Here is a 25,715-nt window from a genome sequence, read left to right as displayed (position 1 = left end):
GTTGGATTTGAACTTCTGTCCACTAAATGTTATTGACATCTTGCTGCATATGGATGTGGTCTGCTTCAGTATCAGTAAGCAGCTGCAAACAGTACTGTATATTGCAATCAGTAAACATCCCTACTTTTGACATGAGATGGACAGAAGATAGTTGATTTATCAGCTGAAGAGGACTAGGACTAAGATACTGTCCCAAGAGTATCTATGGAGTCAGGTGATTAGCCTTGAACAGACTTCTTTCAGTATGGCTAAATTTCTAATCATGATTACACTTTTGCCAAGATTCCTTCGTAACACCAAGGTGGCAGTTACCAGTGTGGCAAGGGCAAATACGCTCAGCTCAAGGACAGCTTTTTCATCTATGGTTGGATCAAATCAAGGCTATAAAAAAATACAGGAAAGGTGAAGTCTGCAGAAATTTTGACACTATAAATCTGTCAGAATAATCACTGTTCTTCACAGGGAATCAATGCAACTTTCCCCTGTAGTGTTGAACACACGCCCATACCACTATTTACAAATTTCATGCAAGTGCATTTCTACTCCAAATCTTGCATATGCAAATAAAGTCTTCCCTGAATAGAAAAATTCATGGAAAGCATTTGAACACAAATCACTAATTTAAAAGGGTGTTATCAAATGAGCCTCCACTGACATCGGGACAAGTTATTCAGTTATGACGCAACATTGAACAGCAAATTTTAGGCTTTATGGGACTAAGCACAGCTTTACTATTTGCAGTTGTCTGGGAACATGCAACACTTCACATGAAACAAGCAACTTTTTTCCCTTTGTTTTATTTGAACATATACAGAAAATATCCAATTTATTGTTCTTCAATGCTGGTACACCTGTAGAGACAAAAAGCACGAATTAGGTGCAAAGAAAACTAGTAAGTTAGCTGCATAGGTGTCAATTATCAACCTTCTCAGACAAATGCCTCAAAGTCATCAATAGAAGGGACACCAGCCAGGATCCGAAATTCAGAAGCACAGAACATGCCAACTGGATCAAGAACCCGGAGACAGGTCAAACCCCATCAGACTCGTCATCAATCATCATCACTGAAGGAGCAATTTTTAAAAACAAAATCAGCAGGATGCCAAATGAGAAGAGTTCACTTGCCTCACACCAACCTTGGGCTGTGGAGGCTAGGAAAACACCATAACCAATTCTTATAAACACATTTCTGAAATTAAACCCTGAGGTAATCCTTTCCCTACTTCAAAGAGGGAAGAGCTGATGAATCGTACATTAACAAGCCAGTTACATTGGAAAACAAAAATTGGCAAATTCTAAAATACTTAACTGGTCAACCATCATATGAAAATCCAAGAATCTAAACTCCAGTTGCTTGGAACAGATGCTTGCAAAATATCCATTAGTGTGAGCATTCACAATCCAGAAAAGTTTAGCATTTCAGGTCTAGTGCCCCTTTTTCAGAAAACTACTACATAGGTGTAGTAGTCTGTTCTGAAGAATACTGGATCCAAAATATTAACTCTACTTTCTCTCCACAGACACTGCCTTACCTGGAGTCTCTCCAGCAATTTACTTTCGTCTCAGATTTCATGGTCATTTTGATAAATAAAATGAACTCATGAACAACCCGAATTATTAAATTCAGAATCAACCTACTTTAGGGAATCCAATTCTCAAACGAAGTTTAATCCATAACCGCTTTAATGGTAAACAACCAGGAAGCATGCCTCCAACTGGAAGCAAAGATAACAAAATTGCAAACAAAATCTCAAAAGATAGTCTATCCAAATTTAAAATGAAAGACTCCAGTAGTGTTTCTAATCATCATTCCATACAAAGAGCTTGAAATTTCTGCTCAGACTTGACTTAATAAGGATGTTAATAGACATAGTTAGAGTAGAAGAAAATATACCAATTATGCGGTCGGAACTGGCCCTGGCTGCTGGATCACAGGTTGCTCTGGTTTGCCTCCCTTCTGTTCCGAAATAGGTGTAGTTGGCAAGATCTCCTCCTTGGGCTCAACAATGCTGACATGATCAGGCAGAGGTTTCTTGGGTCCAATTTTACCACTTGGGTCCCATGGCAGCATGATCTTAACTTTAATGCCCAATACACCTGCAAACGAAGAAAACCACCTTTAGAACAGAATAGATCTGAAACCATCAAGTATAGCATTAAAACATCAATTTAAATATGTTGCATAAAGCAGTATTAAAGGCACTATTAGAAGGGCTGGCTGCTTACTCAACCATTTCAAACAGCTGAATGAGTGGTTGAAACAGCAGAGAAGAAAACTGGCACTGCTGTCTCCTACACATTGAAAGTGAGTAGATTGGAGCTGGACTGATGTCCCAGCCACAACATCTAATCACAATTACTCAGCAGATGCACACGAACGAAATGCACTTAAAGATATTAGACATGCTAAAAGCAATGAAACCCTTTTCCAATGCATTTGAGCAAGGATAACTTTAATATAAACTCCTCACTCACCCTGTCTTAGCAGTACGTGTCGTACAGCTGTATCCACATAGTAGTTCACCGGGTCACCACTGTGGATCATCAGCCCATCAACAAATTTCATGGACTTGGCTCTCTGGCCCCTGAGTTTTCCAGAAACCACCACCTCACAGCCTTTGGCTCCACTTTCCATAATGAAGCGAAGAACACCGTAACAGGCTCTATGGAAGACGGGAAGTGTATTTTTATGTCTTCAGCTTAATAGCAACCCAAAAAGCCTCTGAACAACTGATAACAAAAATAATCATCAGGGTGATGAGTGTCTGAAAAGAAACCACCGGACACAGCATTGACTAGCATATTTATTCTAAATGAATTTAATTTTTCTTTTCATATAGAATGCCTTTCTCTCCCCATTCACGTACTTAGAAAACAAAGCAGCAGTACCAAGTGACCAACTCATTCGCTGAGTTCAAAGCAATTAGTTTGTCTCTTAAATCTGTCACGTGCAGCATATTTTGCATCTTTCCACAAGGGACTTGAACTGAGACCCCACAGTGGAAGTAAGCTGCTCACAGATCGTTCCTGTTAAGCATTATGACCTTGCCAAAATGACTCAAAGCCTATCATCTATCAGGTGGGGTTTGTCACAAAGAACTTGTTAAATGATTTCCTGCATTTCCTATTCCTTGAGTTAAAGGATGTCTGTCCTCAAAGGTTGCACCACATGGGGTGCTGAGATGCAAAGCAGGCAGTCAGTGTATTTAACAGGTCCGAAATGCTTTCAACCAGGTTGTGGAATAGGGCAATTCATAAATTAGTTCTTTGCACTAAAAACTCAGCCACACTGTCACAAATGCCCACTGTTCCCAATGAATGCAGATAAAACTCAGGATATGATTTTTGAGAAGATTTGTAGCTCAGTTTGATGATAAGCATGCAACATCACCCAGAGGCTCTCACTGATGATGTTGCCTAGTATGGTGACAGAACATCTGAAAACAAACCTTCCAGCTCAGTGAGCTAACTTACATACATATTATAGCCAAGTTCAAAATTATAGCCAATTATGCAAAATTGTATTGCATATTGTCATACTTTAGTACAGTTCATAGGTCAAGGATTAGGAAAAGCAATTTGACTGTTCACTGCATTTCACTATCCCAAAGATACATACAGCTGCTCAAATTACTGCATCAAGCAGAAACCATATGAATCTGATAGCACTTGTACTCTGTTTAGTCTGATTTTACAAGCTGTACATGGATCTCAGGCATCACACAACCTACTCAATTAGGTTTAAAGAAATTACCCAAATCCTGGGGAAGGGTGAAAATACACAGCCCAATCCCAAATCCTGGAGAAGGGAGAAACACACAGCCTGATCCCAAACCCTGGGGTGGGAAACTCAAGAAGCCACAGATTTTGGTTTAGCTAGTGACAAAATTTCACTAATACACTGAAGTTCAGTAACATGTCAAAATGGTCCATAATTAAGTGCTGTAATGTGGGCAATAAACTCAGTATTAGGCTTCACTTACAAGACAAAGTGGTGTGATTAGTCAATAGGATTGCAGTTTAAGTTTAGAATTTGGCTCAGACTTGACATCGAAGTACACAGAGAGACCTCGATTATCTGGCATTTGACTAACACAATTTCAGATTCACCAAACAAGATCGCATGGTCCCGGGGTGCTTTGAGATGTTATCCAGCATTTGATTAACCGATCAAAATACTCCCCGCCCATGTCCTTCGGATAATTGAGGTTCCTCTGTAAACCTTCCAGGAGAAAGTACTGTGATCAAACTTTCAACTTGTGCTACACTTGCTTATCTTTAGTTTGAAGTGATTAGTTTTGCTTTAAATTTGTACCGTAATATTCATATCTTCTCACACAATGCTTTCAGCAAAATGCCACAATGCTCGAAACATATTGCCTCAAAATTAGTTTATTTTGATGACATCTTTAGCCTCAAGTCTCCAATTCTCATTCCACTTAATTCTGATGTAAAGGAGGTATTTACAACAAATGTTTGGGTAATCAAAACCTTCAGCTTACCTACGTACTGCCAGACCTCCTAACAACTTGTATCGGAGGGATTCTGCCTGAGCAATAGCACAAAGCCCTCTGGTGGCAACCTTTTCAGCATAAAGCTGTGGAAAAAAAACCCCAGACAAAATGAAAATATTAACATTGCTGCTACAGCCATAATCCCATAAACAACGTTACAAACAGATGAATATTACAATTTTGGCTTAGTTGGAGCCCAGTCCTTCGTATTTCCCAATTAGACTTTGGTACAACAAGCAACATGTCCCGAGCTGTGTGGCAGTATGCAGCCATAGCAAGGGTCTGAACAATGAGACTTCAAGTTCTGGAAATTGCTGCCATGCATGGACCTCAGCAGCCCATGCAGCCAAAACAATATTAGAGGAAACACTGACATAAGGCATCTTTGAGCTGCTGGGAACTTCACAACTTGGACGCTGTTGGCCAGTTTCTGGCTTTGACTTAAACCACAGCATCTCAAAATATCCTGCATCCAAATAAGTCAGATTCAAAAAGAGAAGACCAGCTCAGCTGGGAAAATGCCATTCAATTCAGGGAAATTACTATTCAAAACTGTGGCACTTGACAGACTTATTATACAAACTATACCTGGAGTTTCACAAAGCTCAAATGCAGGCAAATTTCAGACTAAAATTTGAGTAGTCCTCTCTCAGGAGTTTTTGCTTATCATGTTTATCAATCCTTCTCAGACAAATGCCTCTAAGTCATCAAAAAAAGGGACAGACTGTTCTAGGCTCTGAATCTAGCAGCACAGAACGTGCCAACTGCATCAGGAATCCTGACAGAACCGTATCCCATCAGACTCGTCATCAAGCATCATCACTGAAGGTGACCATGGCCTGGGGCAGGCAAGGAAGAATGGAGAGAGAAAGAGAAACAGGACTGTTGCTCCCACACAACCTTTGCATAGCCACAAAATAAAGCAGCCACAGAGTATGAAAAGAACACCCCCCTCCAATAAATGTAGCTTACCTCAACACTCCCCTCTGGGAAACCAAATCGCTTCTGAACAACAGCTGTCAGCTCACGGATTCGGCGACCTTTCTCACCCAGCACATTTTGAGTCCTGATAAGTCATTTCAGAAGTTAGTATACTTTGGGTAAATTGTTCATGCAAACAATCAATATCGGTTTCTAAAATGTGACGGTGAAGTAAATAACTTAACTAAGAACTGTTCAGATTGTTAAGCTGCCAAGCACAGTAATTCCACCATTTAATTTTTAAATGATATGCAATTGCAAAAATTGATGAACTACGATCCAAAATAATTTTAAGTTTATAAAGCAATCTATAACATTAACAACATGTAATGTAAATTAAATTTGCAAGCAAGATGGAGTATGGAGAATGAACTTTAGACAACCACAGTGTTTCAACATCAAACCCGGAGGCTTCTTTTCACAATACTGTACAATATTGACACACAGGATGGTTAAGTAGTAGTATAACTAAATGCACTAGAACCTGAGGTACTGATCTCAAAATGCACAGTACAAGATGAACCTCAAAATCTTCAAATGGAGTGCGCAGTAATTTGATCTGTACCAAAAACAAATTAAATGGCAATTGGGAATACATATGGCACGCAAAATGGTTCTGCCAAGTCACCCTGAATGTCGAAGAAAAGGTAACCAGTTTAATTCATGAATTAAGTACCTCTCGACCACATGAATAAAAAATCAATTTATGTGCTCAGATCAGGGCAGTATCGCAAATCCTACACCTGTATTTTTTACTCATTCAGTTGTTGTTTGTGGGCCTAAAGCTAAGGCTCATAAGTTCCCTCGACCTGATGAGTTGCACCCTATGATTTTAAAACGATAGCTACAAAGATAGTGGATGCACATGCAGTAACCCAGCAAGAATCTTCAGATTCTGCAAATGACCCAGAGGATGACAGAATGCCAATGTAACATATTTATTAAAAAAAGGTGAAACAAGGTAATTATACGCCAGTGAGTTTAACATGACACTGGGAAGTGTTAGAAAATACTAAATAAATTATCTAATAATAGAGCCTTGAAAACCATAAAATAAATCAAGCAGAGTAATCATGAAGGGAAAATCATACATGACAAATTTAATGTTCTTTGCAGAGATTACAATCAGGTAGGTAAAAGGGATCCGGAAGGCCACCTTAATTCTTGCTCTCCTCATGGCTCGATTACGAAGACGAAAATGTCAGTCTACAACGCCTGCATCATAAGCACACTGCCGTACTGCAGTAAAGCATGGACCACACATGCCAGACAAGAGAGAAGACTGAACACTTTCCACTTGAGGAATATCTGACGTAACCTGGGAATATCCTGGCAAGACAGTGTCCAACGCAGCGGTCCTATCTTGCGGAGGCCTTCCCAGCATGTACACTGATCAGGCAGCAGAGACGGCACTGGCTAGGCCAAGTCCACGGCATGGAGAATGGCGGCACCCCAACGGATATTCTCTATGGAGGGCTTGCATGCGCAAGAGAGGAATCCACTGGACATTCCCGACTGTACAACAAGGACATCTGCATGAGGGACATGAAGATGCTTGGTATCTTTCTGGGAAAGGCTTGCAGCTGACCATATGAGATGGAGAAGCACCCTGAACCAACAGCTCAAAAATAGGGTAAAAGAAGTGATGCAGACAAGTGGGCACGAGGGAAGGAATGCAGCAGTTTGAGCAGATCAACGACCACATACAAACGTGACCTCTGTGACCAGGACTGGTCCCTCCAGTCACAAGCGATGTTGCTTCAGGGAAGCAGAAATCTAGAAGGATGCAATCCATGGTCAGCCATGACCAAAAGGGGCCTTACCAGACAAAGGGGAACCAAGTAGTACAAACATCAAGATTGCCAAAAGACATTCAATAAACGTACTGCACGTAAGGCCACTTATTACACGTCCATGGCATTGGAAAGCTAATATTCTAGACCCAATCATCTATCCATGCTAATAGAAGACAAGTGATCCAAGGTACCGTAATATAATGTGAGAAAGAGAGGTTACACACTTTGACAGTTATTTGAATGGGGAAAGACTGCTGAAAGCTGGGAGAGAAAGAATTTGGATTCCCCATGTAAAAACCACAAAAAGCTAGTATCCAGTCCAAATAGGGAAAGCAAAAGAAACAGTACAAAAAAAGTCTTGCCTCAACCTATACAAAACACTAGTCAGGCCATAGTTGGAATACGGTGAAGAGTTTTGAAAACCCTAAGGGTTCATGGAACTAAGTATTTTTAGATTGACAAGTTTCTAATCAAAGGGATTTAAGGGCTATGAATAAAAAGGTAAAAAAGCAGGGAGGAGGAATGGAGGATTATCATTTATCCATGATATTATCAAATAGAGTAGAAACAATTAGACAAATGGGCTACTCTGGCCATTGTCTTACAGCTTAAGAGTTGATGAAGCACTTTGGAAATTCAGTCACTGTTGTAATGCAGGGACACAAGACAACCAGTCTGTCCATAAGCTCCTACAAAAAGCAATAACAGAATGACTAGATAAACCATTTGATTAGGCAAAAGTGAGGACTGCAGATGCTGGAGATGAGAGTTGAGAGTGTGGTGCTGTAAAAGCATAGCAGGTCAGGCAGCATCTGAGGGAAAGTGAGGGCTGCAGATGCTGGAGATCAGAGCTGAAAATGTGTTGCTGGAAAAGCGCAGCAGGTCAGGCAGCATCCAAGGAACAGGAGAATCGACGTTTCGGGCATAAGCACTTCCTGAAGAAGGGTTTATGCCCGAAACGTCGATTTTCCTGTTCCTTGGATGCTGCCTGACCTGCTGCGCTTTTCCAGCAACACATTTTCAGCATCTGAGCAGGAAAATCTACACTTTGGGGAAAAGCCCTTCATCAGAAATTCCTGCTCCTTGGATGCTGCCTGACCTGCTGTGCTTTTCCAGCACTACACTCAAAACCATTTTATTAATCTTGACTGACGCAGAGTTCATGTGCCATTGGTGAAATTTTAAAGTGAAGCATCTGGGCAGAAAGGCTGAACACCTGATTGACGTGATGTGAAAGAGCAGGTGTTGCACTGGGGTGTACAAAGTTAAAAATCACAACACCAGGTTATAGTCCAACATGTTTATTTGGAAGCAATAGCTTTTGAAGCGCTGCTCCTTATTAGGTAGCTTCATCAATTCAGCTTATTGATGAAGGAGCAGCACTCCAAAAGCTAGTGCTTCCAAATAAACCTGCGGGACCATAACCTGAGTTTTAACATCTGATAGATGGCAGATTGCTGCTCTACACCAGTATCTCAGTGGAGTGTAATCTGCTCAAGTCACCAACAAACCGGCTTTTTCAGGGACAACACCACCAATGCTGTGAAGAAACTGCTGGTTTCACCATTCGATGAGAGGTTGACAGTGTGTCAGTCACAGACAGGGCCCAGCCAGGACAAGGGCCCAGCCAGGACCAGGTCTCTCCAGGGGACAGCTACAAGAAACTCCAAAAGCTAGTGCTTCCAAATAAACCTGCTGGACTATAACCTGAGTTTTAACATCTGATAGATGGCAGATTGCTGCTCTACACCAGTATCTCAGTGGAGTGCAATCTGCTCAAGTCACCAACAAACCTGCTTTTTCAGGGACAACATCACCAATGCTGTGAAGAAACTGCTGGTTTCACCATTCGATGAGAGAGGTTGACAGTGTGTCAGTCACAGACAGGGCCCAGCCAGGACCAGGTCTCTCCGGGGGACAGCTACAAGAAATGGCTCTTGTCCATTTGACCGATTTCATTTACCTGGTGGCCAAGATGATGATCTCGGTCCTAGTCGGTGTGACTCGCACCTCCACACCACTGTAGCCATCCTCGGCCAACTCACGGGTCAGGAACTCGTTCAGCTCGGCCTTGAAGATGCCATCCGCCACGAACTGAAAAGAGACGGCGCCATGTTAGGAGACAGAAGTAAGGGGACACCATCCAGATCCATCCTCCTCCATCCGCCACCGCCAGCGCTCGCTCCGGCCTCCCTCACGCTCGGCGTCCGCTCCCGCACTCGGCCCGCTCCCTATTTCCCCGATCAGCATTCTCACTCTCCCGCGCCGCGCCCATTCCCTCCACTCACCTTTCGCTTCTTCGATATCTGCGCCGCCATTTTCCTCGACGGCGCCGCGACTAAAAAGGAAGTCAACCCCCCGCCGATATTATTTAAACAAGCAACTGTTTCCGGTTCGAGTCCCGCCGCCAATGGGAATGAACACCATCAATCACATGGTTCCAAGTGGACGCGGTGACTTCTGGGTTATGCAGTTCATTTCAATTCAAAGCGTACACGTGTTATTAAGTGGGAAAGAAAACATCCAACAATCTGTCGCTACCTTAAAGATCTAATGTGCATGCAGCAGAGTAAACTGCAATGATTGTAAATCTAAAATAAAACACGAATTCCCAAAATCTGATAGATTGTATCAATGCAAGATATTGCATTTTGGTCCAACAAACAAGAGCAGGACTTGGGAGAAAGTGAGGACTCCAGATGCTGGAAATCAGAGTCAAAGTGTGGTGCAGGGAAAGCACAGCAGGTCAGGCAGCATCCAAGGAGTGGGAGAGTCGACATTTCGAGCCTAAGCTCTTTGTCAGGAATGTGGCAAGATTTATACATTTAATGGTAGGCCTTGGGGTAGTGTTGTAGAGCAGAGCAACCTAATGGGTGCAGGTACATAATTCTTTGAAGTTTGAATCACAAACAGGCAGAATGTTAATCCAAGGGCCCAAGCATACCTTCCAGGTGAAGCAGCACTTTACCTGTACTTTACACAATCCAGCAAAACTCAGCACAAGCTGGAAGAATATCACCTCATTTTCCCCTTGGACATCCTGCAGTCCTCTGGACTTAGAATCATAGAGATGTACAGCACAAAAACAGACCCTTTGGTCCTACTCATCCATGCGGACCAGATACCCCAACCCAATCTAGTCCCACCTGCCAGCACCTGGTCAATATCCCTCTAAACCCTTCCTATTCATAAAACCATCCAGATGCTTTTTAAATGTTGCAATTGTTAACCACGAAGAGTCTCTATTAACAGCTGTTAACCCTCCCAGCCAGGTCATTATTGACTCCTTTGTCCATCCAACCGTTCTTCTCTCTCTTTGGACTGTATCCTTGCCTATCATTTACTCATTACCTCCCTCCACCCATCCTATCTTCTACATGGATCACATATATAAAAGATCTGAATGTGAACATAGGAGGTATAGTTAGTAAGTTTGCAGTTGGCACCAAATTTGGAAGTGTAGTCGACAGCAAAGAAGGTTACCTCAGATTACAACGGGATCTTGATCAGATGGGCCAATGGGCTAAGAAGTGGCAGATGGAGTTTAATTTAGATAAATGTGAGGTGTTGCATTTTGGGAAAGCAAATCTTAGCAAGACATACACACTTAATCGTAAGTTCCTAGGGAATGTTGCTGAACAAAGAAATCTTGGAGTGCAGGTACATAGCTTCAAACTAGAGGCGCAGGTAAATAGGATAGTGAAGAAGGTGTTTGGTATGCTTTCCATTATTGGTCAGAGTATTGAGTATAGGAGTTGGGAGGTCATATTCTGGCTGTACAAGGACATTGGTTAGGCTATTTTTGGAATATTGCGTGTAATTCTGGTCTCCTTCCTATTGGAAGGATGTTGTGAAACTTGAAAGGGCTCAGAAAAGATTTACAAGGCTGTTGCCAGGGTTAGAGGATTTGAGCTATAGGGAGAGGTTGAATAGGCTGGAGATGTTTTTCCTGGAGCGTCGGAGGTGAGGGATGAACTTATAGAGGTTTATAAAATCATGAAGGACTTGCCAAGGGTAAATAGACAAGGTTTTTTTCCCTGGGTTGGGGGAGTCCAGAGCTAGAGCGCATAGGTTTATTGTGAGAGAAAAGAAGATTTAAAAGGGACCTAAAGGGCAACATTTTCACGCAGAGGGTGCTGCATGTATGGAATGAGCTGCCAGAGGAAGTGGTGGAGGCTGGTACAATTACAAATGTAAAAGGCATCTGGATGGTACATGAATAGGAAGGGGTTGGAGGGCCAGGTGCTGGCAAGTGGGATTAGATTAGGTTGGGATATCTGGTCAGCATGGACAAGTTGGATCAAAGGGTCTGGTCTGTGCTGTACATTTCTGACTCTACATAAACCAACACCTTCCCAGCTACTATCAGTCCTGAGGAAGGGTCACCAGACCTGAAATGTTAACTTGGATTTCTCTTCACAGAAACTGCTGAGCTTTTCCAGACACTTTCTGTTTTTATTCCTGGTTAGCATGCTTACCTTTGTTGCTCACTGCTTTGAGTTTTAGGAGTTAGGAAGTCATGTTGAGGTTGTACAGGACATCGGTGAGGCCTCTTCTGGAAAACAATGCTGAGTGCTTGTCAGCCAGTTATTGGAAGGATATTAAAAACTAGAAAGGGTTCAGAAGAGATCTACCAGGATGTTACCTGGCATGGAAGATTTGAGTTATAAAGAAAGGCTAGACAGGCTGCAACCTTTTTTCACTGGAGCATAGGAGATGGAGAGGTGACCTGGTAGAGTTTATAAAATAATGAAAGGTATAGATATTGAGTTAATAGTAGTTGTCTTTTCCCTAGGATATGGATTTCAAGGCTAGGGGGCACATTTTTAAAGTGAGAGGAGAGAGATTTAAAAAAGACATAAGTGGCAAATTTTTACTCTGAGGATGATTTGCGTGTGGAATGAACTTCTTGAGGAAGTGGTGGATGTGGGTACAATTACAACATTTAAAAGACACTTGGATAGGTATAGAATAGAGTCATAGAGACGTACAGCATGGAAACAGACCCTTCGGTCCAACCCGTCCATGCCAACCTGATATCCCAACCCAGGAAAACGTTTGGACAGATATGGGCCAGGAGCAGGCAGGTGAGATTAGTTTAGTTTGCAATTACCTTTGGTGTGGACTGGTTGAATTGAACACAATATTCCAAAAGTGGCCCAACCAATGCCCTGTACAGATGCAGCATGAATAGAAACGTTTAGATGGATATGGCCCAAATTATGGCAAATGGGACTAATTTAATTTGGGATACCTGGACAGCATGGCCGAGTTGGGCCGAAGGGTCTGTTTGCGTGTTGTATGACACTATAATGAGTGAAGGTACTGACTGCGCACAACCAGCTCCACTCTTGTGAAACTCACAGAGTGTCCAACGTTAGATGTGATTCTGCAATTGGACAATATTTGCTGGATCCCGATGATGACAAACCAGTATACTATCAATCAATTTAGGAATTTTACTTCAGCTTGCAGTGTCGGACACTTGCCTGTATTGAAACTGCAAAACTGTTGAACCACTTTTAACTTAACAAATAAGGTAACAGACACTCAGTGATTCATTTCTCACAGCAATGTCCTGACTAAGCAGAGTCAACCTGCCTTGTGAGAAATCTAAAAAGAATCTCGCAATTAACACCTTCTTTACCAACTTGTCTACCTGTGACACAACTTTCAAAGAACCATGTACCTGAACCCCTACATCTCTCTGTTCAACAACACGCCCCAGAGCCCTACCAATGACCGTGCAAGTCCTGCCCTTGTTCATCTTATGAAAATGCAACACTTCGCATTTATCCAAATTAAACTCCATCTGCCACTCCTCAGCCCTTTGGCCCAATTGATCAAGATCCCTTTGTAATCTTTGATAGCCTTCTACACTGTTGACAACACCACCAATTTTGGTGTCATCTGCAAACTTACTAACCATGTTTCTGAAGTTTTTACAGTAATTCATATTACCAAGCATCTATTTGAGTGTCCAAGTTGTTCTTCTAACAAACTTAAAAATCACACAACACCAGGTTATAGTCCAACAGGTTTAATTGGAAGCATTAGCTTTTGGAGCGTCGCTCCTTCATCAGGTATTCTGTCTAACAAACTAGCATTTACTGATTCTTAGCTCTATCAAAACACTTTGTAAAATGAAGTTCCAAACATCTTTTCAGCATTTCATCTTCTCAGCTATTGTTGGTGTAAGGTAAAGTACCTTCTCAATATAGCATCTTAAGTTTAGCAACTAAGTTTGCTTTCAAGTTCAATCAATTCCCCCATTGGAATTGGAGTCAGAACCACCTTCTGAACTGTTACCTTTTCTTTCCTCCTTTACTGTAAGCTTTTTCCTCTCAAGTTATGTTGTCAGAATTCTCTCTTTCTCTGAAAATCAAAGTGTTTAAATTCTATTTCTCTTTCCATTGCGGCGGTTCTGAGAAGGGTTACTAGATTGATATCTGGAATAAGGAGGTTGACTCGGGAAGAAACATTGGAAAAGGTGGGCTTGTTTTCACGGGAATTCAGAAGAATAAGTAGTGATTTGATTGAATTTTTTAAGATCCAGAATGGTTTTGACAAGGTAGACATGGAAAGGATGCGACCTCTTGTGGGTGAGTCCAGAACTAGGGGGCACTGTTTCAAATTTTGGGCTTCCATTTTAGAGTCGAGGGCATCTTTTCTTCTCTCAGAGTTATGCGACTTTGGAACTCCAGCTCAGAAGGCAATGGAGGCATCCTCTTTAAATCCAATGAATCCCTTTCTTGCCAAGATACCCCACTTTACTATGATCCCAGCTATGATAACACTGTGCAAATCTGATCCCAGAATGAAACCTGGCTTGATGGATCGTAAATTTACTGTAAGCTTTGTTTGTCATGGTTGTTAGTTACTGAATATATTCACATGAGGCAGCCAATGTTCCAGAATAAAAGAACACAAGTTTATTTCACAAAATAATAAACAAATCTATATATTTGTGGTAATTTAGAAAGTTATTAACATAAACAGCAAAACAAACTTTCAACCTGTTTCCCAGCAATATCCTTTCCAGATACTCAATTCCAGAGAAATGTTATTATTTCTTTCTTAACTGACTCTTTTCTATTGTCCTTCTTGAACTACTGAGACAGTTTTACAACTTCTGTGTTGTTCTTCTGGCCTACATCTTTTTCCGGTTTTAATGCCACTAACAACTTCCCAATCCTATAAGATCATTGGACATAGGATCAGAAGTAGGCTGTTCTGCACTTTGAACCTTCTCTCGCATTCAATGGGATCATAGCTGATCTGATAATCCTCAACTTCACGTTCCTGACTTTTTCTATAACCCTTGATTCTCTTATCGATTAAAAATCTGTCTATCTCAGCCTCGTATATATTCAATGACATAACCTTGACGGCCCTCAGTGTGATAAATGGAAAACTTCTCTAAACACTCTCACAGCTTGCAAACTTAAGAAACTAAAACCCCTCTGGCTATGGCGAAAACTTGATCATTCTGCTAGGATAAAACTGTTCTCCTGAACTGATGTCAAAAATAAGCTAGTGGCCCCAGTCTGTTTTCTCCATATGTCATAAATGCAGAAGTATAAACATTTGACCAATCAACACCACAGGTATTCTACAAGGCACTTAACGGAGTCACAAGACTTCAGAAACTACATATTTAGATCATAGTTCCAAATAACTTTCTGACCTCTTAAACAAAAGTGACCTTCACAGAACTGAAACCTTTATTGTATAAATCCAAATTTGTTAATTATAGTGCATAGTACACAATTATCATCCTATAAAAGTTCATTGTTAATCTTCTGTACAGATAATACAAGATGAATCAATGTTTGCAATACTCATACATTCTTGTAAGATTCAAAAAGAATTGAGGGTCAGTGGTGGAGTACTGAATGCTGTGGATTTGGTGCCAAATAAGCAGCTGATTTGCCATGGATGGGGCCAAGCTTCCCAAGTGTTGCTGGAGCTGTATTTTTCCAGACAAATGGACAGTATTCCATCACACACTTTGTGCTTTGTAGACTTTGTGAGTCAGAAGGTGAGGTACTCACAGGATAGCTAACCTCTGACTTACTTTTGTAGCCTCAGTATTTGTATGGCTAGTCCAGTTCAGTTATGGTTAATGGCAATGCTAAGAATGTTGAAAATGGTCGATTCAATGATGGTTATTCCATTCAATATCAAGGAGTGATATTTAGATTCTTTCTTGTTTTGGAGATGATTATTGCCTGGTACATGCATGATGGGAATTTTACTTACAACTTGTTAGCTCAAGCCAAATATCATCCAGGTATTGTTGCATTTGGAAAGAGGCTGCTTTAGTGTCAGTGGAGTCATGAATGGTGTTAATCATCACAAACATCCCCTCTTCTGAACTGTTAATATAAGGAAGATCATCGATGAGGCAGCTAAAGATGGTTGGGCCAAAGACATTATACTAAGGAAGGAGAAGACGCTTGTCATGCAGTGGTAGTGTCCCTTCTTCTGAGCCAGGAGACTTATGTTCAAATCTCTTCAGCCAGGTGTGAAGTCAACCAGTGGAGATTTTCTTGCCCTGATTCAGAGTCCAGTTTTGCTAGGGTTCCTTAGATGCCACATTCAGTCAAATGCTAGCTTTTTGTCAAGAGCACTTACTCCTACCTTCCTCTGGAACCAAGGTTGAAATGAGGTCAGGAGCTGAGTGGCCCTGTCTGTACCCAAACTGGGTGTCATTGAGCAGATTATTGCTGAACTGGTGTTGTGGATCACACCTTCGTTGTTTCATTAATGATCAAGAGTAGACTGATATGGTGGTAATTGGCCAAGTCGGATCTGTCTCTTTTTTTTGTTAAAACCATACCTGAGAAGCCTCCCATGTTGTCAGGAGGATGCCAGTGTTGTAGCTGTACTGGAACAGGTCGATTAAATGTTTATCAAAGTTCCTGAGCACAAGTCTTCAATATATTTGCCATAATGTTGTCAGGGCCCCATTGCCTTTGCAGTTTAGTCACTTCATGATATCATGAGGAGTGAATCAAACTGGATGAAGACTGGCAACTGTGATGTTGAGAATTTCCATAGGAGGTTGAGATGGATCATCCAGTCAGTACTTGTGACTGTAGATTGTTGCAGTCTTCTCTTTTGCAGGGGAGAGTTGAGATGTATTGGTTCAGTCAACTTCACAACATCACTGTTAAAAATGCAAAACATTCTCACTTCATTGCTCTCACAACAGAAACAATCATCGTCTGAATCAAGATTCAGATATTCAGTTCAGTTGAAAAGTTAGAGACATGAAACATAGTTTTGTACTCTTTCCACAAGTACTGCCAGACCTACAAAAATATCTCCAGTATTTTCTATTTTCATATAGAAAACAATTGCATGACTTATTTTTCAGTTGCTTATGTAACAGTAGGTAGCTGTAATTGGTTTATATCCCAGAAGGCACTTTACATGGATTATAAAGTATGCTATGTGCATTAAGAAAGTCCATCTCTGTGCATTATAGAGATGGACTATGAGGATCTATTTTCGATGGTTTGGTGAGGGTTGCACTATCATTCTTCATACTTTTTTTTTATATAGAATATAGTTAGCTTATCTAACTGAAACCCACTTCCAGTTTGTGCTTTCTAGAAAGAAACTGCAATATTATAAACCTCATATTGCCCACCAATTGTAAAAGATTGCCAGAATTAGTTAGCATTGGGGTTCATGTTTATTGGTCATGTAGCTGTTAACCAGAATGAATAGCCATATCATGGTGAACCTTCATGGAGGAAATCCACCCAAAAAGCATCGGGTAAGTTTTTACATGACCAGAGTTTTTTCTTGGGGGGGCATTCAGTTTTGCCTACATTGCTCAGTTGGCCTTTAATTTTGTTCTGGGCAGCAGGGCTGTCAACAATTGTGTATACTCCAATAGTCCCATCTTCAAATCCTACAAAAATATTTAAATTGTATTCTGACACAGCAAGACATGAGGGAATTTTGCATAAATAGCAGCTTCCAACATGTTTCCCATCCATTGTCCGAACAATATTAAGTTTTGCATTTGAATGATGGTCACAATGGCAGGGATGTCCATAACACACATAAACAATATGTTTACCATCATGTGTCAATTGCTGACTAAAGATCACACCCTCTGTACTAATGACACTCAGCTTCCCATGGAGGATATCCAAAACACTGATACTCTCAGTGATCACTGAAATCATTGCAATCTTCCCATCGTTGGAAACCTGAAAGACATCTAATTGGCTCAGGAATTGGACAGGGAGCTGGACCTGTCGGTAGAGAGATTCTTCTGTTATATTCCAGGTATAAATGTTTCCACAGGATGTGACAAGCATGACATAGTCTGGAAAGTTGCTCAGTGTCTGAAAGGCAACAATATCAGCTTTGTCAGTGCATTCAAATCTCTTGACTACAGCTCCTGACCACAAGCTGACAGCAAGGAGAAAACGCTGGTGAAGGCCAAGAACAAACGTACTTTCTGGTGTTATCACGGCATTCTTTAAGTATGTGTGAATAGTGCAGATGACATGCCCTTTGACCAGTTTCCAGACTTTTGACACGAGATTTTCACATAGCGACACAACAAAGCGATCATTGGGTGTTATCAGTAATTGTGTCACATCACCATATTTGATGCGGTGCAGGTTTTGACCAGCTTCTGTGTCCCAAACATAAAGATCGCCACTAACATCAGCAGTTACCAAAGACGCTCCTGTTCTTGTAAGAGCACAATGTTTCACATCGTCAGCATGGGTAAAAGCTGCCTCTATTTGACAGAAAGTCAGGTTCCATTTGAATATAATGCTGGTCCCATCAGAGGTGTAGAAATGTTTTCCTTGGGAAGGAAGGAGAATTTTTATGCTCCTTTCTGTTCTTGCTATGGCCGAGGCTGTATCTATGCAGTCCAAGTCCCATGACTTCAAAAAACCCTTTGATGTAAATACTACCAAAGCCTTTTGCTTATAGCATTTAGAGAGTCTCAGTGGGGGACCAAGCCTGTTCTCAAGTATTAGGACACATTGTCCAGTCTTTTTCTTCCAGACAAATAAGGCCTGAGAATCACTGATGACAGCGATAATGGATTCACAATCTTGTGACAAGATAGCTTGGACAAAAGATGCGCCTTTAGGAGGTTTGAACTTGTTTGATATGTTCCAACCCAATGTGTTCCACAGTTCAATGCAAGATGCCCTACACAATAACAATGAGCAAGAAGAAAGTTCAACACAAAGAACTTCATTTTCATCCTCTGTACAAACAATCTCTTCCAAGAGATGGGGTTCAGTCATATCTTCCATGCTCCAAACACATATGTTCCCAATCTTGTCGACAACACAGATTTCCTCTTTGAATTCAGGCAGGAGAATTGAATAGACAGATGCTTCAGTAAATTCAGAGACGATCTCAGTTATCTGGAGACCAGTGTGAATATTAAATATTGTGACTGTACTCTTGATCTGTCCGCACAATGCATATGTTCTGTCCAGAGTAAAGGATACACATTGAACCTCATGTGGGCAATTTAACTGCTTGATTGTTTGGCAAGAGTTAATGTCAAAGACACTCACCTCTGTGCTGTTCTTGAACCACACTATTGCAGTTGTGCTGCAAAGAGCAAAACCACGAATTTCTGCCGTGTTGCCATCATGGCTTCTTCTCATGTCAACTTCATTAAGCAGGGATAACTGAGCAAGGTCATACACTAATATCATGCTGTGGACAGTTGCAAGTACGAGGAATTGGTCACCATCTGTTATTTGGGCTCCTGAAACTTTAACTCCTTTTGTGTTGATTTGTTCCCAAGGTGCTTGAACCTCGAGGTTCCAAGCATGTATCACACCACTTTCCAGAATCACAAGAACAAGAGATTGTGAGTGAATTTCTATAATGTCCGTTGCTACAGCGAGGTCAGAGGTACACAAAGCAGCAGATACTCCGGGCACAGTAATTACTGGACTGTGCAGCACAGCGAGAACATTATTCCTCAGCCCGTCTTGATAAGACTGCTTCAAATAATTAAGTAGTTGAGGGAAGCAGTGTACAAGTGGTAGAAGGCTCATCTGAATAGCCATTGATAGCTGATCAGAAGAGTCTTGCAATAAGCAATGTGCACTTTTCAGAACTGCTGCCAAAAACCTAATCTCTCTTCGATTTATTGTCCATATATTTTCCTCCAGTTCAGATATTAGATGAACCAAGTGACCAGTTTCAATCATTGCTTGATGGGATGCAAAGGAAGACATAACATCTAGATATAGTTCTCGGAGTCTCCCAGATCTCTTCAAATGATAAGCCAATTCTTCAACTTTTCTGTGATTTGGATAGACTGAGCAAGGGTTAGAAGATTGGAAATGGAAAAGCCATGGTTGTGAAGGCTGCTGTCTATCAACATATCTCTTCATTAAAGGATCACTTTCCGATATCTGGCACAGCATTGGTTGATCTTCTTTTGGTTTCTGAGGCAACATAGTAACGAGAAGTGGTTTCCCTCTGCCATTGGACCATCGGCCACCAAAGTATTCCACTATAAGATTGTGCATTTGTTGTACAGTCTCCATGTTTCTGAGGTAACACTTGTTGACCACCAGTGGAAAATGTCGGTTTGTCCAGAAGAGCAACTTTATGCCATTATGTAGCCTTCCTACTAAAAACCCACTTAGATCCTGCTCCAGTTTTGCTAATGAATAATATGCCACTTTCATAGAATCTGGTAAGCCATTTTGCAGCCAATAATGTTCAATAACATAGTCATCAAGTGACAAAATATCCAGCAGTTCAATCTCACCAAGTCCTGAAGGTGCAAGCGTTATGTAGCCTAAGGCTCTGGAAACAAGACTCTCCCCATGTCTCCTTTCAAGTCTTTTGAGTAGTCGATTGATACTGTCATGAACGTTTCTTCCTAAAGTCTGCTCATCAATATCCTCATTCGATCTCCAAAAAAGCATCTCATTATAAAGCAAGTTAACAAAAAGTGGGAGAGTACATTGCTGCAGGGCTGCATTGATATACACTTGCTGCCCAGAGGTAATCCTTCTGTTGGAACTTAGAAGGCGTTGTGTAAGAATTTTGTTGCATTCCTGTCTCTCTCTCGGCTTTAACTCAAGAAAGTGTGCTGTATTGGGGTTCAACTGCATGGATTTTTGTGCAATTTCATATTTCTTCAGAGTAGTAGAAATAACTAACTTGGTAAATGGTGGCAGAGACTTTGGAAGCCACCAGATGGCTCTGGTACTGTGAGTCTCTGAGATCTGGTCAACAGCGTCTATCATTATGGTCAAGGGATGCTGTTCTGACGATTCTTCTAAAAGATTAATAAAACAGTTAACTAATATGTCAATGTTGTCAGTATATATTTGCGTGGATTTGTGGTAGCCTATTGCTATTTGCTGACAGATTCCAGCCAGGATATTTCGAAGGGAATTATTGTAGTTTGTGGAAGAGACAAAGTGGCTGACCACCACAGGGGTACAGTTCTTCAGCCATGAATGTACCTGAAACATAATATATAGGAAATCAGTAATAGATATTTACTTTAATACATTGTTCCACAAGCAAATATTAGTGGACCGATTGGTAGTTCGGTCAAAAAGTCACTGAACCTGAAACGTTAACGCTGCTTTCTCAGCACAGATGCTGCCAGACCTGCTAAGCTTTTCCAGCAATTTCTGTTTGTGTCAATCATTCAATGTTCCCTTGAAAGCCACATTGATGGCTATATTAATTAAATATATGGCAGAAATGAAATATAGCAACTAACTAATCATGGACAAACAAATTCTGTCCAAAAACTAGAATAACATCAGGGAATTTTGGAAAGGTGAGGGATAAGCTCGCTCAGGTGAAGGGCAAGGAGAAATTGTCACGTGAGATTGTAAAGCAATATAGACGACAGATCCTAGATACAAGATTAAATGGAAGCTTCTTAAATCAGAAGGTAGAGGGAACATTTTTGAATTGAGAGGCTGTGGAATTCACTTCAAAGATTAATAGTTTAGATTAGATTAGATTAGATTACAGTGTGGAAACAGGCCCTTCAGCCCAACAAGTCCACACCGACCCGCTGAAGTGAAACCCACCCATACCCCTACATTTACCCCTTACCTAACACTACGGGCAATTTAGTACGGCCAATTCACCTGACCCTGCACATTTTTGGATGGTGGGAGGAAACTGGAGCACCCGGAGGAAACCTACACAGACACGGGGAGAACGTGCAAACTCCACACAGTCAGTCGCCTGAGGCGGGAATTGAACCCGGGTCTCTGGCGCTGTGAGGCAGCAGTGCTAACCACTGTGCCACCGTGCCGCCCACAGTTAAGGCAGGAATTAAAGATTAGATTAGAAGGCTGAATGAGGAGAAAGGGTGTTGAAGGGACTTGAGAGACAAATGGGCAAAGGTGCTCAGAACTATTTGCTGTCATGGGATGTGGGCTTCACAGGGTTAACATTCCCGGTCCTGTTCTGAAGAACGGTCACTGGCCCGAAACATTCATTTGTTTTTTTTTCTCCACAGATTCTGCCAGACCCGCTGAGTTTCTCCAGCAGTTTCTGTTTTTCTTCCAGAGAATTCTTGGAATCCTTTGAAAGGAAGGTTAGTACAACGTCTATAAATGAAAAACATAATAATGATTTCAAAAGGAAAAATTTTATTTGATCGATCTTATTTATTTTTTTGAGGAGCGAACAGAAATGGTAGAAAATGGTAATGTTTCTGGATTTTTAAAAGACCTTTGATAAGGCGTCCATAATAGATGAATGAATAAGGTCAGAGAATATGGAGTCAGAGAATAAGTAGCAGAATGGATTACAACTTTGCCTCCAGATAGAAAGCAGAGAGTCAGCACAAAGCAAAGTTTCTTGCAATGGCAGAAAGTGCCTGTATCAGTGCATGGAGTATTGTTGTTCCCATTATACACTAACAATTTGGATATTCAGACCAAAAACAGAATCCCTAAATTTGTGCATGATGGCAAATTTGGAGGAGGGGGATATGGTGGGGGACACATCGTAACACTCAGGTGGTCGGAAACATATTGCACAAGACATTAATAAACTTACAGATTGGGAAAAGAGTTAGCAAAAGAAGACCAGAACAGATAAATGTGAAATTGTGCATTCTGGGAGGGAGAGTAGGGAGGTCACTCATTTCTTGGAATGCGCAGTCTAAATCAAGTTGAGGGAGAAAAATCACAGAGAACATTTATTTCTATTATTAATCATTGTGTCACAGGTTACCAGGTAATAAAAAAAGGCCAGGCTTTATTTTCAAAGGGATAGATTTGAAAAGTAGGCAAGTTCTACTAAACTGGTATTGAACCTTGGTTAGACTATACTTATGAGTATTGGATGCAGTTCTGGTCATAAAAATGTGTTGCTGGAAAAGCGCAGCAGGTCAGGCAGCATCAAAGGAGAAGGAGAATCGACATTTTGGGCATAAGCCCTTCTTATGATGCTGCCTGACCTGCTGCGCTTTTCCAGCAACACATTTTTAAGCTCTGATCCCCAGCATCTACAGTCCTCACTTTCTCCCTGCAGTTCTGGTCACCATATTATAAAAAAAAGGCATTGCAGAGGGTGAGAGAATATTGCAAGGATGATACCAGAAGTACATGGATATGCTTATCATGATAAGATTTCTTATAAGAAGTTGGGTCTCTTGTGATTTAATGGTGGTCTTTAAACTTATGTAACATTTTGATCGTGTGTTTACAGATGGAATATTTCCTTTTGTGGGGAAGAATACATCTGGATGCCAGCAATGTACACAGTAGAAAGGTGAGAACGTGGAACTCTGATTGAAGTGAATAATACAGATTCATTTTGAGGAAAGCTAGGTAAGCATTTGAAGGAGAGGGGGGAAAAGATGATTATGACAAAAAATTTCATTGGGAGAAGAATTTGTTTATTCATTGATATTGGCCTGGCTAGACTAGGCAATGCTAGGCCAGGCCAGGCCAGTATTTATTACCCATCCCTAATTACTCAGGTGGCAATTAAGAGCCAACCACATTGCTGTAAGTTTGGAGTTGCATATAGGCTAGACCAGGTAAAGACAGCAAGTTCCTCCCCTAAAGGATCTTAGTCAGTTGTTCTTTTCCTGACAGTTGTCATAATTAGATTCTGAAAATCCAGATTTTTAAATTGGATTTATTTCCTAGTGCAGGATTTGAACCTGTGGCCATTACCAGAGTCTCTGGATTAATAATTTAGTGATAAGAATAGACTTGACAGGAGCATAAGTACTAGCATGGATTGGTGAGGCTGAATGGTCTACTTCAGTGTCATTTATTCCATGTAATCCTACATAAGAAGGGAAGAAAGATTGCATTGAGAGAGAGGGCAATTAATGTGCAAATTCAATTAATTCTTAATTATAACAAGATGCCTAATAATTAAATTCTGTTTGTGAGAATCAATAGCAGTATGACATAAATCAACCAGTAAAATCCACAGATTTCCAACTCACTGCAGGCTAACCTGCATGTTAATAAAGGCACAGTCACTTCTACTGCAATATATCAATTTACATATTTATCTCAGAATGTTAACGCCAGTGGCACTCAGGAATTACCTCCGAGTGTTGGTCACTGTTCTGTCTGTGGCACTCTGAACTTGGGGTCAAAAGGTCACCTCGCATTCCATTAGATTAGATTAGATTAGATTACTTAGTGTGGAAATCAGGCCCTTCGGCCCAACAAGTTCACACCGACCCGCTGAAGCGCACCCGCCCATACCCATTCCCCTACATTTACCCCTGCACCTAACATATTGAACAGAAAAATCAAGAGGTTGATACTTTGATCAAGATCCTGAGGATGTGCTTGCACTATTGGAAATGCTGTCTTTTGGTTAAGTGGAGACCCTGCCTGTCCTCTGAGGTGAATATTAAAAACAAACCCATATCTTTATTTTGGCAGTTATCCCCATTGTCTTAGTTAGTATTTACCCCGACTCTGCATCCCAAAACCAGGTTATCTGGTTGATGATCATATTTTTCTGTGTGGGTTTACTGGAGGTCATGTCTCATTTCCTACATGACCACAGTAAAAAAGGGTGAAAGCAATTCATCAGCTGGAAGGAACTTTGAGCTCTCCTGAGGTCAAGAAAGGCGCTACAGAAATGCAAGTCTCTGTTTGCTGACTTTCTTGGAAAATGGTCAAGTCACTTGATTCAGGGAAGGGGGGGCCAATATAACAAGAGAAAGTCAGAGCTAAAGTTCTGTACCTGTTTGGCACACGTTGCCATGAGAAGTGTTTTCCCACTGCACGGTCCTCCCACAATAACAAAGGGTGAGTTTGATTGCTTCCTGAGGATGTATTCCTTAATCTGGTCCACTTCTTTCCACTCAAAATCAGAGAGGGTCACATATAAGTGACACATGGATGCATGCCTCACAATCTCTTCTGTCCCACTGTCAAACCGATCGTTCAACCTTTGAACATTGCTGCTGTCAATCAGTTTAACCACATCCGTGTAAAACTGCTGACAAAGGCCCGCGATGTACTCCTGTTTCATTTGCTCCGTGGAGTTCAGGTTGTGGTTGTCCAATAGTGTGGACGTGTAGACATGTAAGTTAGAAGAGTTGACCAACGCTGGGAGAATCTCATCCCGCAGTCTGAGAAGCTTAGCGTAATCCTGGGCATCATGTGGCAACTGGCTATCACAGTCTGTTTGTCCTTTCTGATCTTTGAGCATAGTCTTCAGGTGGCGAGTGAGGTGTGGGACCTTACAAATGTAGCAAATGCACTTCTGGAGAACACTTTGTGATTGGTTTTCTAAAGCATGGAGCAACTCTTCTTCAAGAGCTAGACAACGAAAGAAAGGTGAAAAGGTATTTATATTTTTAATGTAATTTGTTTCTGCCTAGGATATTGTTTTTTTTAAAGTGGCGTGTTTTTCATTTTATTTCCATCGCAGGCTTTCAATATTGATGTAGACTAGTTTCCATAGTTACACCATGGCTTCAAATTTTGACCATACCTCCAGTAAGAAAATCGGGAGGGGCTTGTGTGTTGGTGGGAAGGGGTTATAGTATTAGGAATGAGCATACTAACCCCATCGCCATTTAACCAATGCAAATCGAGACATTGATGAGGCCCCTGCGAAAAGCAGGCAGGGATGTGATTGACATTTAAAATGCATATCTCAATGATATCATCCACAATGAGACTTAAATGCCTGTGGGAGGATACTGAATGGACAAGGAAAGTGCATGTTGAGGATCAGGGCCTCATAGAACTATTTGCAGGCGAGGGAAAGCTGTGTGCAGGCCCACTTCATTCCCAACCCTCAGCCTGGATCACAGGCTCAATGTTCACTCTCCATTAGCCTTTCTGGGAGTATCCCTCCTGTATGGTCCCCTGCTGCTTGTTCATGTCTGTCCAACAGACAGTGTCAACTTGATTGTCTGTGGGCAGGG

General features: G+C 41.3%; 2 protein-coding genes and 2 non-coding genes across 5 annotated transcripts in view; all 4 read right to left on the bottom strand.

Moving 5' to 3' along the window:
• Positions 1-711: 711 nt before the first annotated feature.
• Positions 712-9,687, bottom strand: rps3 (ribosomal protein S3). The gene is made up of 7 exons (XM_043692176.1): positions 9,580-9,687; positions 9,255-9,385; positions 5,487-5,580; positions 4,503-4,597; positions 2,476-2,663; positions 1,895-2,097; positions 712-851 (listed from the first exon to the last, which is right to left on the bottom strand). Exons 1-6 carry the CDS (start codon positions 9,607-9,609, stop codon positions 1,898-1,900), a joined length of 738 nt encoding a protein of 245 aa, XP_043548111.1. The 5' UTR covers positions 9,610-9,687; the 3' UTR covers positions 712-851; positions 1,895-1,897.
• LOC122551210 lies at positions 924-1,070 on the bottom strand. Its single transcript, XR_006312059.1, has one exon. It is a non-coding gene; the product is annotated as a small nucleolar RNA SNORD15 (small nucleolar RNA).
• LOC122551209 lies at positions 5,195-5,342 on the bottom strand. Its single transcript, XR_006312058.1, has one exon. It is a non-coding gene; the product is annotated as a small nucleolar RNA SNORD15 (small nucleolar RNA).
• Positions 9,688-13,538: 3,851 nt separating the features above from the next.
• The window catches only part of LOC122550844 (NACHT and WD repeat domain-containing protein 2-like), a 40,563-nt gene continuing 28,386 nt past the window's right edge, over positions 13,539-25,715 (bottom strand). For both annotated transcript variants that reach the window (XM_043692174.1, XM_043692175.1), the window contains 2 exons: positions 24,521-25,101; positions 13,539-20,787 (listed from right to left, as the gene is read on the bottom strand). In XM_043692174.1, coding sequence (XP_043548109.1) covers positions 17,035-20,787; positions 24,521-25,101 — 4,334 coding nt within the window. In that variant the 3' untranslated portion in view covers positions 13,539-17,034. The remainder of the gene's footprint in view (positions 20,788-24,520; positions 25,102-25,715) is intronic.

The sequence above is a fragment of the Chiloscyllium plagiosum genome, chromosome 6 (assembly GCF_004010195.1).
Source record: "Chiloscyllium plagiosum isolate BGI_BamShark_2017 chromosome 6, ASM401019v2, whole genome shotgun sequence".
In the NCBI taxonomy this organism is placed as follows: domain Eukaryota; kingdom Metazoa; phylum Chordata; class Chondrichthyes; order Orectolobiformes; family Hemiscylliidae; genus Chiloscyllium; species Chiloscyllium plagiosum.
Note: the sequence above shows the minus strand (reverse complement) of the source record. Positions and strands in the feature narration are given on the sequence as shown.